Source organism: Chiloscyllium punctatum, chromosome 10 (genome assembly GCF_047496795.1).
Source record: "Chiloscyllium punctatum isolate Juve2018m chromosome 10, sChiPun1.3, whole genome shotgun sequence".
Taxonomy (NCBI): Eukaryota; Metazoa; Chordata; class Chondrichthyes; order Orectolobiformes; family Hemiscylliidae; genus Chiloscyllium; species Chiloscyllium punctatum.
In genome coordinates this window covers 43,711,132-43,729,044 of record NC_092748.1, presented here as the reverse complement: position 1 = coordinate 43,729,044, position 17,913 = coordinate 43,711,132, and the positions used below count along the sequence as shown (strand labels likewise).

The window sequence follows — 17,913 nt, the reverse complement described above, 5'->3', positions numbered from 1 at the left end:
CAGAGGTTAAGAAAGACCAAGCAGAAATAGTCCCAGCTGGTGTAGGGGAAAGATGCACATTTGCAGCATGGAGGTGGCTTTTTGCATGATGCTGTCCCATTGTCAATCATCCCACCAACACAACCACCTACCTCAAATGGATGTCATGTTAATAATTTTATTTGTAGCACTATTTGCATAGATGTTCTTAAGTTGTGCTAATGAATAGATATCTGCAAACAAAAAGAGAGTAAAATGAAGAGTTTGCTTACTCTCGGGCCTTCATTACCCAGACTGCCTTCAGATCCTTTTTCACCTCCAATGCCCTGTCATAGGAAAATAAATACTATTAGACAGGAACTAGGCACTAAATCATTTGAATTAAATATGCTCACACACATGCAATGCAAGCGGTTACTCACTCTTTCTCCTTTAGGACCTGCGGGCCCGGAAGCTCCTCGTTCCCCTGGCATTCCCTGAAGACCTGGAGGACCTGGATCTCCAAGGCTACCAGCAGGTCCAGGTAAACCCTAAAAGGAAAGAAATAATCACTAACATGAAGTATCTCTGATGCAGTGATTAATAGAGTATTCAAGTACACTTGGTGTAATTTTAGCTCAATTTAACTTAAGTAAATTGTGGTTTCCATTAAAGATTTGCTAATTTTTTATCATATCATCCTGAAGCCAGTATTATAACATCAGTAAAGTTGAAATTAGTTTATTATAAGTGAAATGGTGATTCCAAATCCACGGTAAATAAACACACAGGTTATCAAGACCTTGACTACATAGGACAAAATTCAATCCTTGGTCTGTTCGGAATTATTTAATCTTATCTGAGACAAAGTAACCATTTGACAAGTGACCTTAACATGCTGATGTTAAGGAAATATCTGTCAGGAAGATTCTACATTGCAAAAACTACAGTAGTAAGAGTTGACTAAATAGATATCAAGTGGGAACAGGTCTGGACTGAGCTGTTGATGGCTCGTGTCATTATTTACTGGAATCATACATGAATATTGACCATTTGGGTAAGACACAAAAGGGCCAATAACATCAATGGAATCATAGCAAGTGATACAATGTTTATGAGAGGAATGGAGGGAATTAAAAATTAACTTGCATTCATATTGCACTATCCTACTTCCCTGAGTATCCCAAAATGCTTCTTATTCAATTAATGTTTTTCAAAGTGCAGTCACTATTTTGTACAAGCAAAGAGTAATTCAATGAGTGGAAATTAACTAATGTAATCAGAATATAACAATACCTTAGCTCCATCCTTGCCAGGAGAACCTGGAATACCTCTTGGACCTTGAAGACCTGGAGGGCCAGGTAAACCACGCTCACCTGGAATGCCACGTTCCCCCTACAAGAGTTTATCAAATAATATCAGCAACAGGTTGTTATCTTAAATTCATCCCATATGTTTCACAAAATGTTGCATGAGTACTTACTCTTGGACCTAACTGGCCTATTGGACCAAGGTCACCTGGGATGCCCTGTGAAGATACAAATGCAGGCAAGAGGGGGTTAACAAAATTGTTAACACAATATACACAATAGAACATCTTCCCAACTCAGCAAGCACGCCCACAACCATGGCATCAATATAACAGTTCCTATTCCTATTCTTCTCTGTAAAATGAAACAAAATACTTCTTACTTTCAGGGCTGAGGTAAAAATATTAGTTCTCATTTCATTTAAGACCAGCTATAGTTACATGTCATTCCGTTCTAACTATTTTGCCATTTCCTCAATAGTGTGAGCCAACTTCTTACAATTTCCACAATGATAGGATTACATGAATCCATTACCAAACTACAATGATGCAAAAATCTTCTGCCATCTCGTGACAATTTCGGGGAGGTAATAAACAAGATGTTGCCAGCATCACCTCAACCCAAGAACAAATAAGGTAAATAATTAAAGTTTCTTATTAGACTAAGTCACACACATTTAAGCCTATATTAACAGATTTAGGTTGGATTGAAAAGGCAAGGATCAATAAGATGAAGTACATAGAAATACAAGGAAAAAATTCTGAAGACAAAAATAGTGAACAGGAAACATGATGAAACAGTAAATTAAAATAAAATAGATGCTGGAAGTCAGAAATAAATCCAGAAATTGCCTGGAAAACTCAGCAGGTCTGGCAACATCTGTGGAGAGAAAGCAGAATTAATGCTTTGTGTCCAGTGATCCTTCTTCAGTTTCTGTTTATCTAACAATCAAACAGTGACTGGGTTGAAAACATATGAAATGAAACAAATCTAAAATAAAAAAAATCTAAAATAAATCCTGTGTAAAGGCAGAGAGAACGCAATTATTTTTTTAAAAGAAAAGTGATGATAAATAACATACAACATGTAGTAGAACAGAAATTATCCAAGGATAGGCTAAAAGAGAAATTACTGCCGCAAGAACAACCTTTTGCATTGGTACTGTCACATTTTGAGGGGGTTCTAAGAAAAGGCTATTCAGATTTTAGTTTCGCTCCAACCACTTGACTCTGATTTCCCAGAAAAATGCTTTGCAATTTGTAATGTAGTACAGGGAACATTTTAACTGCCTGTAGGATATTTACTTATTCTATTATATTATTCCTTAATAATTAGTCAAAGTGATTCTATACACAGAATCATGGAGTCATTGAGTGATAGAGCTCAGAAACAAACCCTTTGGTCCAACTTGTCCATGCTGACCAAGTTTCTCAAATCAAACTAGTCCCATTTGCCTGCATTTGGGCCATATCCCTCTAAACCTTTCCTATTTTTGTAACGATCTAAACATCTGTTAAATGTTGTAACTGTACCTGCATCTACCACTTCCTCTGGCAGTTCATTCTGTGCATGAACCACCCTTGGTGTGAAAAAGTTGCCCATCGGGTCCATTTTAAATCTTTCTCCTCTCGTCTTAAAAATATGCCCTCCTGTTTTGATCTCACCAACTCTAGGGAAATATCTTATCTATTCACTTTAGTAGGTACATTTGAGTTATACTGATTAAATTGGCTTGTTAAAGTTAAATTCTTTGTTATTTGTTCATTTCATTGGTCAGTATTCAATACATTTCTGAACTATTTTAAAATTATTTCCTGTGTGTTTAAAAATATCTCCTTAAACAAACCAAAGAGGTTTTCTCTTTCTGGACTGAAGCAGAAAAGATATTGACTGTTTACTTCATCACCACAAGGTTTTGACTTTGTCCATAAAGTATGTTTCTGAGTATAGGCATTTTTATGTTTGCTTGTTTTTAGAAGAATTCTATGAGTAAACTCAACATATTTGTGTTATTGCTATGCCAATACACACTATTTTGGCCATTACAACTAAAACCAGGCATTAAGAACAAACAATTGGCTACCCTACTGTTGAGAACTAAGCTAGCAAGAAATCTAAGTATGTGCTCCTTCCATCAGGTCATGTCATTGAAATATAAAAATAATCTATAAAACCTAGATGTGAACCTACACATTTCCAGGCCAGACCTGAGCCCAAGAACCTACAGCAATCACTAAATGGATAAGGAGTTCTATACCTGAGCCCAAGTTCTATACCTGAGCCCAAGAAACTACAGCAATCACTAAATGGATAAGGAGTTCTATACCTGAGCCCAAGTTCTATACCTGAGCCCAAGAACCTACAGCAATCACTAAATGGATAAGGAGTTCTATACCTGAGCCCAAGTTCTATACCTGAGCCCAAGAAACTACAGCAATCACTAAATGGATAAGGAGTTCTATACCTGAGCCCAAGTTCTATACCTGAGCCCAAGAACCTACAGCAATCACTAAATGGATAAGGAGTTCTATACCTGAGCCCAAGTTCTATACCTGAGCCCAAGAACCTACAGCAATCACTAAATGGATAAGGAGTTCTATACCTGTACCATTCATAAAATGAGCTGAAAACATGCAACTACAAATGGCCAAAGAGTAGCATCAACACTCTTCTCATTTCTTGCAGGGTAATGTAATTAAAACTGATGGGTCTTAAGTGGAAATGTTGCTTTTCAATATTTCTCTGAATTTTATCGGAATTGAATTCAGCCACTGTGGCACAGAGCAAATCATTAAATTTTAACTTAACTGATGTAATTTATTTACAGTAGACTTCAATATGAAATTTTTAAGTTTGATTGTAGGAACAAGCATTAACTGAGTGTATTTTTGTAAGAATTTTATTGAACTCAGTGGGTCGAACATGAGCTTACCCAGTTTACCTGATGCAGGAATTGTAACCTGCCTGTACTGAATCTGTTGGAGAAAGGCAGCAAGTAAAGTTGGTCCATTATCACTGTGGCTATCACCTTGTACCGAACATTTGACAAGATGCTGGGTGACTGTGCTCTGCAGGGGATTGAATAGCAGTGTACTCATAATACATGGTGCAACCAGCTTTCTAATCTGAAAGGCAGTTTATCCCTTTAAATGGAGGCTACACTGAATAATATTGCTGTATTTTAAAACATGAAAAATGTTGCATCAAGGCAGAGAGAGGTTTCCAAAAGAAATAGATCACTAAGTAGTAGTGCAGCAAGTGGGCAAGAGGAGAGATACTGTGGTGCCAGAAATGGTCAGAAAGACTATCCTGAGATGGGAATAAGAACAAGTGAACAGAGAGGCCAACTCCTGGAATCTGGATCTGACAGCAGCAGTACAACACGATGTGTGATTTCCTCATGTTTCTGGTTGAGGTCAACGAGTTTATCAACAGCTCTACCCAACACACCACCAACTGTTCCCACTCCTCAGTGCACCGCATCCTGGTTACTCACCCATCAGCACACCTCTCCCCCCCCACCCCCCCGGCAATCAAGAGTCCAGATATTCCACATTGCCCTTCCACCCCTACCAATGCCGCCAGACTCACGGTTACCTCTTATCGTTTCTGCAGATCCCTAACCATTCCGTTCTGCCAGGCATGTCATTCCAACACAGCATTGCACAATCACTGACACGTTTCCCTTCTCTCTTACAGGTCAAAATGATACGCAAGAGAAGGGGGTCACAGCCAAACTGACTGGAAACAAGAATGCCTGTCCTTCCTGAGCTCAATAGTGCAGAAGGTACTTTGCATCTTGAGCCCACGTGTACAACAGTCCATGTCATTTGGCATCACTTGGACAATTGAGGAGACAGCACATTTCGGTTTTCTGGCACTTTCTCAACAGCCAGCTCACTCTCATCATCATCCTGCAAGCTGCAGGTGATGTGACCGTGAACATTTTGTTTCTCAACCTCATTCTGACTCACCAAGCTTCCTGCTCTGATTTATTCCTTTAAGGTGCCCAGCAACTGCCACATACTCAGCCGGCGTAGTTCAAGGAAAAGGCAGTACATAGGGTGGGGTGAAGCAATACTAGCACTTGGTTTGCCACTCACAGCCTCTAGTTCAGCTACTCTTCTCTTACAAGATGAAGCTGGCCCACAGTCTGGACCAGCAGGTGGTAAGTCACTGTGTACAAGTGTACAAGCAGTCAGACCAAGAGTTAAAGATGGTTCATCTCCCAGATCACAGGGTGGCAAAATCACAGCTGGGCTGTCCTGCCAAGGATTCAGGTGTGAGCTTCGATAGGGCAGCATTCAAAAGATGGACATAAGCACTGGCTTGCCAGCCTGCTATCACTGACAAGGAGCATGGAACATTTCTTGCTCCAAGTTAGCAGAGGACTGTGTACAGAAGCCACCACCTCCACAGCCTCTTGCCCATCTTCTCTGTGATCCTGCAGATCCAAGGGCACTACAGCTATTGCCCCACTAATCTGCCACAGCACAAAGCCTCCGGCCAGGAAAAACAGTGTCTGGAAGCAGCATTCATTGCTTTCAGCTAAGGTCCTTTTCTTGGAGGGAAACCTGTCTTCAAGAGCCACTGGCCAATTGATGGCCTGTGACTCTGTCACTCCAGGAGCACCACCCAAGAGTAATGACCATTGCTGAGACTACAAGCTACTCTATTACAGGGAGAAGACCAGATATGTCCAGGGCCACACCATCTCAGCAAGAGTATTCAAGGGGCACAAAGGCAGTGAAGACTGGATTGGAGGGGAGGGTTAAAAATGGGGAGTAGCCTTTGGGGAAGATACCTCCAATTATCCCAAGGAGCCACAAAGAAGAAGCCCAACAACCCCTATCCGTAGCCGAACACCAGTCTATGCAAACAGACTTCCTGCAAGGTGTGCCTCCCTGTTATGGAGGTAAGTGGAGAGGATGTGTTGAGTCCCTTGAACAACTATTAATTTTACACTTTAGGACTTTGAAAGGAACGTTGGTAACTGGGCCACCAAACCACCCTCCATCCCTGATGACATTTCAGACAGGTCAAGGAAAGCTGGGGGTTTAGTCAGCAGGAAGGCCACCCACTGGATTTTACATAAACCCCTCCACTTCCCATCTTCAAACTCGCTGGCACTGGAGTATAATATCCAGCCCCTTGTGTAGACAGGACACTTAATCCTCTAGCCTTCCTTTCAGGAAATTCGCAGCACTATCTGAAAAATTTTTTAAATCTCCAAACTTCTTCAGACACACTCCAGAGTCCTTCCAATAGCATTTTTGGAGTAGTGAGACGTTCTTCAAAATCACCTGATCTGTGCGTTTGGCACCCAAGCATTGACGCAGGATCCAATCAAAACAGTTGTTATTATTGCAAAGTGATATTCAAATTTGTTCAATGGACCTGTATGGTCCAATTAGGAGGCCCAATGTCACTTTAGCTGATAGGGTTGTGAGATCTCAGCATGTATCATTCCTCTTGTCACATATACGGCCCTCTATGCAACCAACTTCAAGAGGGCATGTTCTGATACAAATAGTAATGCAGCACATGCAATCAAATGAAATCCCAATATATTTGTGTTAATGGCATATCAAAGAAAGAGAAGATATCATTTGGATGATGTCTTTCTGACATTTGAAATCAGATCTTATCTTACCTCATTGCCAGGCTTGCCAGATTCACCAGGAGGACCAGGAGGTCCAGGCAAACCCTAAAGCAATTAATACATAAAAATTAAAGTCACATATATTGCAATTTAATTATCACTGCCTATGGATTTCATTTATCATATTTAATAACCAAACTTTCTTTGGCCCTGTGAAGAAATATATGTTTGGTTATAGGTTTTTACAATGAAAAAATTAACATGACATCTCAAACACATTATTTGATATTTTCAAGATGGAAATAAAAACTTTCATTTATATAGCACAATTCACATCCATTAACTGTTCCTATGCACTTTACAGCTAACAAAGGACTTCTTTGAAGTTCAGCCACTATTGTCACGTGGAGTACTAGCAGCTAATTTGCATGCAATAAGATTTCACAAACAGCAACGTAATAATGGCTCAATAATTTGTTTTAGTGATTTTGAGTGAGGGTCCCTCAGGATAACAGTCCTATTTTTATTTTAAATGGCACTGTGGGATATTTTACATTCACTTGACAGTGCACAATTTAACTTTGCATCTGATGGATAGCATCTCTGACAGTGTAACACTCCCTCAGTGCTGCGCTGGACTGTCGATTCAGATTACCGTGCTCATCCTCTGTAGTGAGGCTTGTTCCCACAATCTTATAATGCAGAGATGAAAATTCTGAGGCATGACTAACCAGATCCACAAAACCTTATGTCAGACCTGGTCAAAATATACATTAGTAGGTTTATGTGATCTAAGGTGCCATTTTTTAAGTTTTAAAAAAATTATGTACTGCAAGGATGCTTAGTTATACCACAGAATGCAATAAGATATATTCCTTGAACATACCTGGAATCCAGGAGGACCAGGTGGGCCTTGTTCTCCTCTATCTCCAGCTTGGCCCTGAGCAAAACAACAACATATATAACACAAGGAATGATTTACTTTTGTGCTGTTGACAATAAAGTCATAATTTCTCAATGTGATATTCTTGGAAATATTAAGATTTCAAATATTATTTTAAAAAGCATGAATTGATAGTTTCTGACAAAAATAAATCCTATTTAATATTGTCATTTCTGAGGCAATGGTTATATTTATTATAAATAAATGTACATTAGAATTTTTTTAAATTCAGTTATGGGATGTGGCATCACTGGTTTGGCCAGCATTTATTGCTTGTCCATAGTTGCCCTTTACACTATAATGGTGAGCTACCATTTTTGAACTGCATGAAGGCAGATCTACAGTGCCATGAGAGGCACAATTCCAGGATTTTTGATCCAATGTCAATAAAGGAATTGTGACATATTCCAGGATGGTGAATGGCTTGGAAGGGAACTTGGAGATGGTGGTGTTCCAATGTATCTGCTGCCTTTGTCCTTCTAGATTGTAGTGGTCATCACTTTGGAAGATAATGTCTAAGAAGCCTTGGTGAATTTTTGCAGTGCACTTTGTAAGTAGCACACACAACGGAGGCTGTGATATCAATCATGTGGGCTGCTTTGTCCTGAATAGTGTCAAGCTTCTTGAGTGTTATTGGAGCTGTAATCATCCAGACAAGTGGGAAATCTTGCATCCTAGTCCTGATGTATGCCTTGTAGATGTGGACAGGCTATGGGGTGTAAAGAGATGAGTTATGTGCTGCTGGATTCCCAGACTCTGACCTTTAACCATTATATTCATATGGCCAGTTCAGTTTGACTTCTGGTCAATGGTGACCCCGAGATGTTGAAAATAGGAGATTCAGTGATGGTAACACCCATTGACTGTTAAAGGCAATGGTTAGTTTTTCTCTTATTGGAGATGATCATTGCCTGATATTTGTATGGTGTGAATGTTAGTTACTTGTAAAGACATAAATGGAAAACTAAAAACATCATGCACAAATGGTACTGGTATACTTAAGCCTGAAGAAAACAATGACATCTATCCTCAATTAAAGCAATGTTTCGAAGAATGTTTTTGCATAACGAAAATTAGATCACTTTCCAGTTTTTATTGCCCTATTGCATTAAGAAGATGACAATAGCTTTGATTTTGTGAATATTAATGAACAGATTCCTGCTAAGAAGTGGGCATAGAATTTAACCAGATTCTGCCTTAAAAGATATGTGTCCAAACAATGCCTGATACTTACCATTGGACCAATGTGACCTTGAGGTCCAGCTTCGCCATCTTTGCCAGGTGTACCCTAACACAATCATGGAAGAAGAAGCACAATCTAAGAATGAAATGTCCTTACTTTTAAAACTTCATGAGAGTACTTTGTAAAAAGTATTCTGTAAATTGTTAAGAACATGTTACTTACTCGCTGACCAGGAGCACCAGCCGGACCCTTCTCACCTGTCTTACCAGGATCACCCTACAGTAAAAATACAAGGGTATTAATAGTAGTCAGAAAAGTAGGTGAAGCCCATCTGTGCTGGCAGAGTGTGGCTGTCTGTATAACAATGTACAGGTACATGGGTAGTTCTGTTTCAAGTTTTAGGCTTCTTTTTCAATGTAATTACAAATCAAAATTTGAAGTACGTTATAAAGTTTCCACGCTTTTTGCATTATTATCAAGTTAGTTGACACTGTTGATATTAATAGTGAGTTTACTTATAAGCAAGCTGCAAACCAATTATCCAAAAATGGTTTAAATATGTCCTGACAAGACAGTGCAAGCTATCCAGTGCCATGAAATAAAGGTTGCCCTCACAAGATGTTGGGATTTGATCTAAATCATGTTAATGGTTGATAGGTGTAAAGTTCAATCAGGAAATATCCTGATATTTCTGCAATGAACAAAAGATTTTGCACTTACGCTATTACCCCTTGGTCCTACTGTACCCATGGAACCAGGTGAACCTCTTAGCCCTGTTGGTCCTATAGGGCCTGTGCGTCCTTCCTCACCTGGAGAACCCTGGTAATTCAAACAGTGAAAGAAATTAAAAATGTATCTCTTTGGTTGGGATCTTATCTTATAAATGATGTGTTCCAGACACAGGATATATTATCATCATAAAAAAAAGTGTGCTGGATTAAATATTTTTAATTTAGTGACTATGTTTTCTCGATACTATGCGTCCCAACATTTCATTAAAATCCTTTTTCCTAGAATTTTACAACCCAAAAGGTTACCATTTTCTCAATCATGTCTTTGCCAGATCTTTGGAAAAGCTGTCTGGTTGTTCATACTTTAATGCTCTTTCCCTTCACGCCTCAGGATTCTGCCTTTAAAGATGCTAAAAGCTAGGCAAAGCTTTTAATATTCTGCGAAATCACCCACTGAACAGGAAGGATATCAAATGAGCGTAGGAAAAATGACTGATGAAACAATGACCAAACTCAAAAATTATTTTTTTAATTTCCTTTTGAAAATGGGAAGCTTGTTAGTACAATAATCTTGTGAAGACAGTGTGATTCTACACTGCTAAAAAGGTGAAAATGGAACTTGGAAGCAGTCAAATACCTCAAATTAAGAAGGACAAAGGAAGGAGTTTGGTATTCCCAAAATTTGTTTTTATGATCTAGACATACTTTCAATGCCATAAAATAAAAACTACATTAATCATGTGTAAGATTTAAGGGATTTTATAGTGACACCAATCATGTGAAAGGCCAAAAGCTAGTTATTTCTATTTGATTGCAGTCCATGGGGACTTCAACAGCATGTCTGTGGGAAAGCATAGAATCATCACCTAATTTCTGCACTTACTACACATTTATGAACTTCAGAATTTGATATTAGTTTCAAAGGAATAATAGCAGCAAACGGTGATCAGTTCACTATCATCACTACCTCAAATTTAAAGTATATATTTACTACAACTTGGCTTTATCACAGCTTAGCAAGGAATACTCCAGATACAAACAAAAATTGAAATTGCCGGAGAAGTTCAGCAGATTGTGTGGAGAGAAAGCAGAGTTAATGTTTTGAGTCCAGTGGTTCTTTTTCAGAATTGATCATAGCTAGGAAATGGTGGTGTATATGCTGAAGACAGGACATGTGCAGGGAATGGGGAGGAGGATAGATCAAGATGCAATCCGGAAAGAGAGAGAGAGAAACACAGTAAAGCAGCTGCACCAATTTTGTGGGTGGCAAGGTGGCACAGTGGCTAGCACTGCTGCCTCACAGCGCCAGAGACCTGGGTTCAATTCCCGCCTCAGGCGACTCTGTGTGGAGTTTGCTCATTCTCCCCGTGTCTCCCCGTGTGGGTTTACTCCAGGTGCTCCGGTTTCCTCCCACAATCAAAAAAATGTGCAGGTTAAGTAAACTGGCCATGCTAAATTGCCCGTAGTGTTAGGTGAAGGGGCAAACGTAAGGGTCTGGGTGGGTTGTGCTTCAGCGGGTCGATGTGGACTTGTTGGGCTGAAGGGCCTGTTTCCACACTGTAAGTAATCTAATCTAATCAGACAAAGGAATGGATGTTAGTATGCTGGGGAGAAAGAAAAGCTGGTAATGGGGACCATTAAGACAGGTCGCTCTGGTATAATGCCATTTCCATTAACATGAATTGGCTATAATGTGATTAATGAATTGTGGACACTCTTTGGATAACATAACTTTCTACTGAACTGGTATAGCAATTTTCTATAGCGATCTTGTATAGACCGATTTTCTGTAGTGATTTTCTATGGTGTGGGGTTGCAGAGGAACATAACTGTCATGTTATAGCAGAATGAGCTGTAGATGAAAATGGGTTGGCTGAGCTGCAAGTAGGGCCTGGGGTGCAGTGATGAGTAAAAGACATGGAAGAAGATGCTCAGGCACTAAAATTATTGAAGTCCATATTGAGTCCTGAAGGCTGCAGCGTGCCCAAGCGTAAATGAAATGCTGTTCTTCCAGCTTGCGCTGAGTCTAGGTTGATTGGGAAGAGGTTAGAAGAGATGGATCACACTTGACTAAACTGCTTGAACTTTTGAGGTAACAAAGATACAACAAGCATAATGCAACTGATGTGTATTTTCAGAAAGTGTTTGATATAGTGTCACACATGAGACTTTAAAAATGTTATTGGTCATGAAATAAAAGGGACAAAGAGACATAGAAAATAGGAGCATTATCTTTAACCTGTACTTCAAGCCTGCTCTGCCATGTATCGGGACCATAGCAATCATCCAACTCAACAGTATGATCTAATTTTGCCTTCATACCTTTTGTATCCTTTAGCTCCAAGTGCTATATCCTACTCCTTCTTGAAACCATGTAATATTTTGAAAATACAATAACATTTTAAATTCCAGAACACATTCTGAAGAACCGCCTCTGCACCAAAAAACGTTTAATCTGTTTCTCTCTCCACAGGTGCTGCCATATCTGTTGAGACTTTTCCAACAATTTCTGTTTTTGTTTCAGATTTCCAGCATCTGCAGTTCATGGTTTTTTTAATATTTTGATCTCAATGGCTTTCTGCCGTAGCAAAGTCCAGATGCTGACTACTCTCTGGGTGAAGAGATTTCTCCTCATCTCAATACTAAATTGTTTAGCCTGTGTCCTTAGACTGTGACCCCTGGTTCTGGGCTCTTCCAACTATTGGGAACATCCAAAATATAGAAAAATAAACATATTCAAGTTATCATTTGGAATTTTTACAGAAATGCTTTGCTTGATAGAGCACTTGGTAACTTAAAAAAAATACTAATGATAAGAGCTGAAATAAAGCTTTACTTCAGCTCTGAAGAAATCATCTAGACACGAAACGTTAACTTGCTCTCTCTTCATGGATGCTGTTTGACCTGCTGTGATCTCTAGCATTTGTTGTTTTCAGTGTAATTTCCACCATCTGTTACAATTTATTCCAAGAAAACAAACTCCATCAATTCCTGTGATATTTTTAGACTTCATTGTTGACATTTCCCAAGTTCTGTTATTACTTAGCGAGTTGAGAAGATTTGTAGCTCAGGTTGAGGTTTTGGATGTAGGTTTGCTCACTAAGCTGCAAGGTTCATTTCCAGATGTTTCAACACCATACTAGGTAATATCTTCAGTGGACCTCAGGTGAAGCAATGCTGAAAATTCCTGCTTTCTATTTATATGTTTGGGTTTTTTGGGTTGGTGATGTCATTTCCTGTTATTAATGCTTAGCTGACTTGCATAAGCACCAAGAGCATCTACCTGGAGCCGAGGGAGAGTTTATTATCTTGGATTTGGTTAGGGAATAAAAGTTTGTTTGCTTTTCTGACAGACTGATCACAATGGAATTATAAATATTTGAATGCATTTCATGAACTGCAAGTTTTTTTCAGTGTATTAAATGAGTATGAGCTCTATTTTGTAAGAAGTGATTTTAAAATCTTCACATTTTGTCATTTACGTAAATGATTTTGATGCGAGCATAGGAGGTACAGTTAGTAAGTTTACAGATGACACCAAATTAGAGGTGTAGTGGACAGTGAAGAGGGTTACCTCAGATTACAACAGGATCTTGATGAGATGGGCCAATGGGCTGAGAAATGGCAGATGGAGTTTAATTCAGATAAATGTAAGGTACTGCATTTTGGGAAAGCAAATCTTAGCAGGACTTATACACTTAATGGTAAGGTGTTAGAGAGTGTTGCTGAACAAAGAGACCTTGGAGTGCAGGTTCATAGCTCCTTGAAAGTGGAGTCGCAGGTAGATAGGATAATGAAGAAGGCATTTGGTATGTTTTCTTTTATTGGTCAGAGGATTGAGTACAGGGGTGGGGAGGTCATGCTGAGGCTGTACAGGACATTGGTTAGGCCACTGTTGGAATATTGCATACAATTCTGGTCTCCTTCCTATCAGAAAGATGTTGTGAAACTTGAAAGGGTTCAGAAAAGATTTACAAGGATGTTGCCGGGATTGGAGGATTTGAGCTACAGGGAGAGGCTGAACAGGTTGGGACTGTTTTCCCTGGAGCGTCGGAGGCTGAGGGGTGACCTTATAGAGGTTTGCAAAATTATGAGCGGCATGGATAGGATAAATAGGCAAAGTCTTTTCCCTGGTGTGAGGGAAGTCCAGAACTAGAGAGCATAGGTTTAGGGCGAGAGGGGAAAGATATAAAAGGGACCTAAGGAGCAACTTTTTCACGCAAGAGGTGGTACGTGTATGGAATGAGCTGTCAGAGGAAGTGTTGGATGCTGGTACAATTGCAACATTTAAAAGGCATTTGGACGGCTTTATGAATAGGAAGGATTTGGAGGGATATGGGCCAGGTGCTGGCAGATGGGACTAGATTGGGTTGGGATATCTGGTTGGCATGGATGCATTGGACCAAAGGGTCTGTTTCCATGCTGTACATCTCTAGGACTCTATGACTCTATGTAATGAGATCAGTCCATTGTAAAGGTAGCAAAGGGTGATGTGCAATGACATGGAATTATGAGTTGGCATGGAGAGCATGGGAATGGGACGCGGACAAGGGGTTGAGAAGGCTGGAGTGTCTACTAGCATTCAAACCAACCAGGGCCAAAATCCACCGATGTGAAGTGAGCCTTCTAACCTACCTACCTTTGTATTTTCCCACTCCTGAGACCATTTCCAATCTGCTTCCTGGATCAGTGGGCCTGAATTGATCTTACCACTTCCTCCCTGGAGAAGATGTTGTGCATGACAGACATTTTATACCTGGGTTTCCCCATTTGAGCTCCCCCCCACCCCCCCCCCCCCAACCCCATCACAATACTTCAGCTCTATCTGGCTGAATTGCCAAAGCAGCCGATGGGATAGGACAACTATTTGGTTATTATGGGATGACAAAAGATATGCAAGTTAGGTGCATTGGCTATGCTAAATTGTCCATAGTGTCCAGGGATGTGCAGGCTCAGTTGATTACTCATGGGAAATGCAGGGTTATAGGGATAGGGTAGGAGGGATAGGTCTACGTGGGATGCTCTGTGGATGGTCTGTGAGGACTTGATGAGCCAAATGGCCTACTTCCACTCTGTAAGGTTCTATGATTCTAAGACTAGCAAAGATTACAGAGTCTTGAGATTAGAAGCGGTTAAAATGCAGTAACTGGCGCACCTCATAAATTAACCCCACCAAAAACTGAAGTAATCACAAACAAAGAAAGGTATCAGCAGGCCCATGGAACCAACTTTGGGAGAATCACAAAGGAAATGTCAACATAAAGAATATAAAAACAAATACAATCGCTAACTTTTCAATTGAATTATTGAAGGCTGATAGACACTAACCTAGTGGAAAGAAGATATTTAAGGATTCAACGGACATAAAGCGATCATCAGTTTGGTCAACAAAGCATTTGAAGACTTGTTTAACCCATGTACCATTAGTTCAATAAAGATAATCTCTTTTGGAGCAGTGTACCAATGCATTTTTGTTAATATGGTGGAAGACCATGAAACCCAGTCTAACACCCAATATTGAACATGTAAAAGTTAAAAAGGTTTCCTACATTATAAAAGTTGCTTTGATTGAATCAGAGGTTGTTTATTACGTTCTAGTTCTAAATTTAAAAAAAAATTTAAAAATTGTTTGTCAAAGCAGGAGATACACAGAGGGTGTGTGTTTTCTGTTTCCTTGAAGAACTTAACTGTGTCAAAAGAGCCAACCAGAATACCGGATAATGTTTTCAGAATAAATAAATCAACCATATAATAGCGAACAGACTGTGCTGTCAGAATGTATTCTGAATCTAATTCTTGGAGAAAGCTCCAGAACAGATGTTCAGTGTAGCAGAAACCATTATTATTCTACAAATTTTAACATGTTCTTTTTTCAGTATTTACTACTCAATAGAAATATCCTGTCGGGCAGTAAGTCTAAACAAACCTGAACTCCAAAATGCCATGGATTAATCAGTAGCTTGAATTTTTAAACTGTTCTGTGTTTGTGATATAATTTACCCAACAATGTTGAAGTATTGTTCTTGCTCAATTTAGTTCACAATTTCAGAATTCTAAAGAAGTTGCTTGCCTTTATTACTCAACGCATCGAGTATAGGAATTGGGAGGTCAGGTTGCGGCTGTACAGGACATTGGTTAGGCCACTGTTGGAATACTGCATGTAGTTCCAGTCTTCCTGCTGTAGGGAGGATGTTGTGAAACTTGACAAAGTTCAGGAAAAATTTACAAAGATGTTGCCAGGGTTGGAGTGTTTGAGTTATAGAGAAAGGCTGAATAGGCTGGGACTATTTTCACTGGAGCATCAGAGGATGAGGGGTGACCTTGGAGGTTTACAAAATCATGAGGGGCGTAGATGGGGTGAATACCTTTTCCCTGCGGTTGGGAATCCAAAACTAGAGGGCATAGGTTTAAGGGGAGAAGGAAAAAAATTATAAGGGACCTAAGGGGCAGCTTTTTCACGCAGAGAGTGTTGTGTGTATGGAATGAGCTGCCAGAAGAGGTGATGGAGGCTAGTTCAATTACAACATTTAAAAGCCATCTCACTGGGTATATGAATAGAAAGGGTTTAGAGGGATATGGGCCAAATACTAGCAAATGGGACTAGATTCATTTATGCTATCTGGTCATCATGGACAGGTTGGACAGAAGGATCTGTTTTCATGCTGTACAGCTCAATGACTCTACAACTGATGGGTTTTTTTTGTATATCATTCAGTTATTATGTAGGCAAATGCTGCAGCTAATTTGTATGCAAAAAAGACTCCCACAATGAGGGAATGTCCATTCTTAATGGTGTTGGTTCAGTGAAGAATGTTGGCCAAGATACAAAGAAATAGTAAGTCTTCACTCAGGAATTATTCAAGATCACTATAAAAGAAGAAGTGATACAAATAAAAGTAAAATATAAATAAACCTGATGATATTCTAATGATCATCATTCCTTTCCAAATCATGGTCTGATTTAAATACATACCGTCGCTCCAGGTTTGCCTTCTGCACCTGGGACTCCTGGGTTTCCTGTCAGTCCCTAGAATTTTAAAGAAAACTTATTACATCAGTTTATTGGTTAACATTTAACATTAAAATATTCACAGAAACAAGTAATAAGATGCAGCTGAAACATATAAATGTGTGACTAGTTTGCCAGCAGAAGTCACGTGTAATACTACTTCTAGTCCAAAAGTAATAATGCAAAATGCCATCATTATAAATACATTCATCAGAACCACTCAGTTCTTTCCAATTTCAATGGCTGCATCATGGTGAGGAGTTAATAAAACTCATTACTTGATAAAGTGAACAAGTAAAACTCAATTTGCTATTTCTCAAATGTTTTTAGTAAATAAATACCTAGCTATATTGTAAATGCTTTCATTTTCACTCATTTACATGATTTTCTATGCCGCTGTTTCACACTCCTTTCTTTAATCATATATTGGCTACTATCCATTGCTTTTAGAGCTTACTAAATCGAAAAACACTGATTCAGGGATCTGCCCCCAATAATTGTTATTTCCAAATATTTTGTATACATGACTTTTCTTCTAGCTTATCATTTATACATTACTTTGGATCTCTGAATATTCACTTAGTTCAGGTGTAGCAGAAATATTAAGTTACATTTTCACAGTGATTCAGCACGTTACACTTTGTCTCTTCTCCGTTCCAAAACAATGGTCATGGTCACAATGATTAACCAACACTAAATCAATGTTTACAAGCAGAACGCCAATTTTATGCTACTTGCTGATCAACATGTCTGTGGAGGACAGCCTGTATTAATCTTTCTGTTGTGGACAGCCTTTCTCAGTCTAGAGTTGAAAATCATGAGTTAAATGGAGTCTACATACCCAAAGCCCCTTGTGCCTTTTAAAGAAATAGTTTCACTGTGGATGGAATAGCTGCTAGGACACCTGCAACAAATTCTGAATTGGGAAAGACAAGAGAACTGCAAACTATGGGAGAAAGTAAGACATTTTCTGGAGGTCTTAGATGAGAATGTTAAAATGAGGAAATATAGTTTGTGTCCAGAAGAGCAGTACGTCTTCCATATACAATCTGAGTAGACAGTCAGAGAAGTTAGGTATATAGATTAATGATAGAAGTCAGGTCCTGAAGACTTGGATGTAATATCAGAATGAACTTGAAGATCCCATACAAATGCTCAAGTAAACCAATATCATATC

At 39.2% G+C, this 17,913-nt stretch overlaps 1 protein-coding gene across 1 annotated transcript in view; it reads right to left on the bottom strand.

The window, feature by feature from the left end:
- Positions 1-17,913, bottom strand: part of col5a2b (collagen, type V, alpha 2b) — a 269,216-nt gene that overhangs the window by 56,841 nt on the left and 194,462 nt on the right. Inside the window, exons 26-35 of the mRNA XM_072579023.1 lie at positions 16,701-16,754; positions 9,717-9,815; positions 9,219-9,272; positions 9,048-9,101; positions 7,757-7,810; positions 6,922-6,975; positions 1,442-1,486; positions 1,255-1,353; positions 402-509; positions 252-305 (exon numbers count right to left, since the gene is read on the bottom strand). Coding sequence (XP_072435124.1) covers positions 252-305; positions 402-509; positions 1,255-1,353; positions 1,442-1,486; positions 6,922-6,975; positions 7,757-7,810; positions 9,048-9,101; positions 9,219-9,272; positions 9,717-9,815; positions 16,701-16,754 — 675 coding nt within the window. The remainder of the gene's footprint in view (positions 1-251; positions 306-401; positions 510-1,254; positions 1,354-1,441; positions 1,487-6,921; positions 6,976-7,756; positions 7,811-9,047; positions 9,102-9,218; positions 9,273-9,716; positions 9,816-16,700; positions 16,755-17,913) is intronic.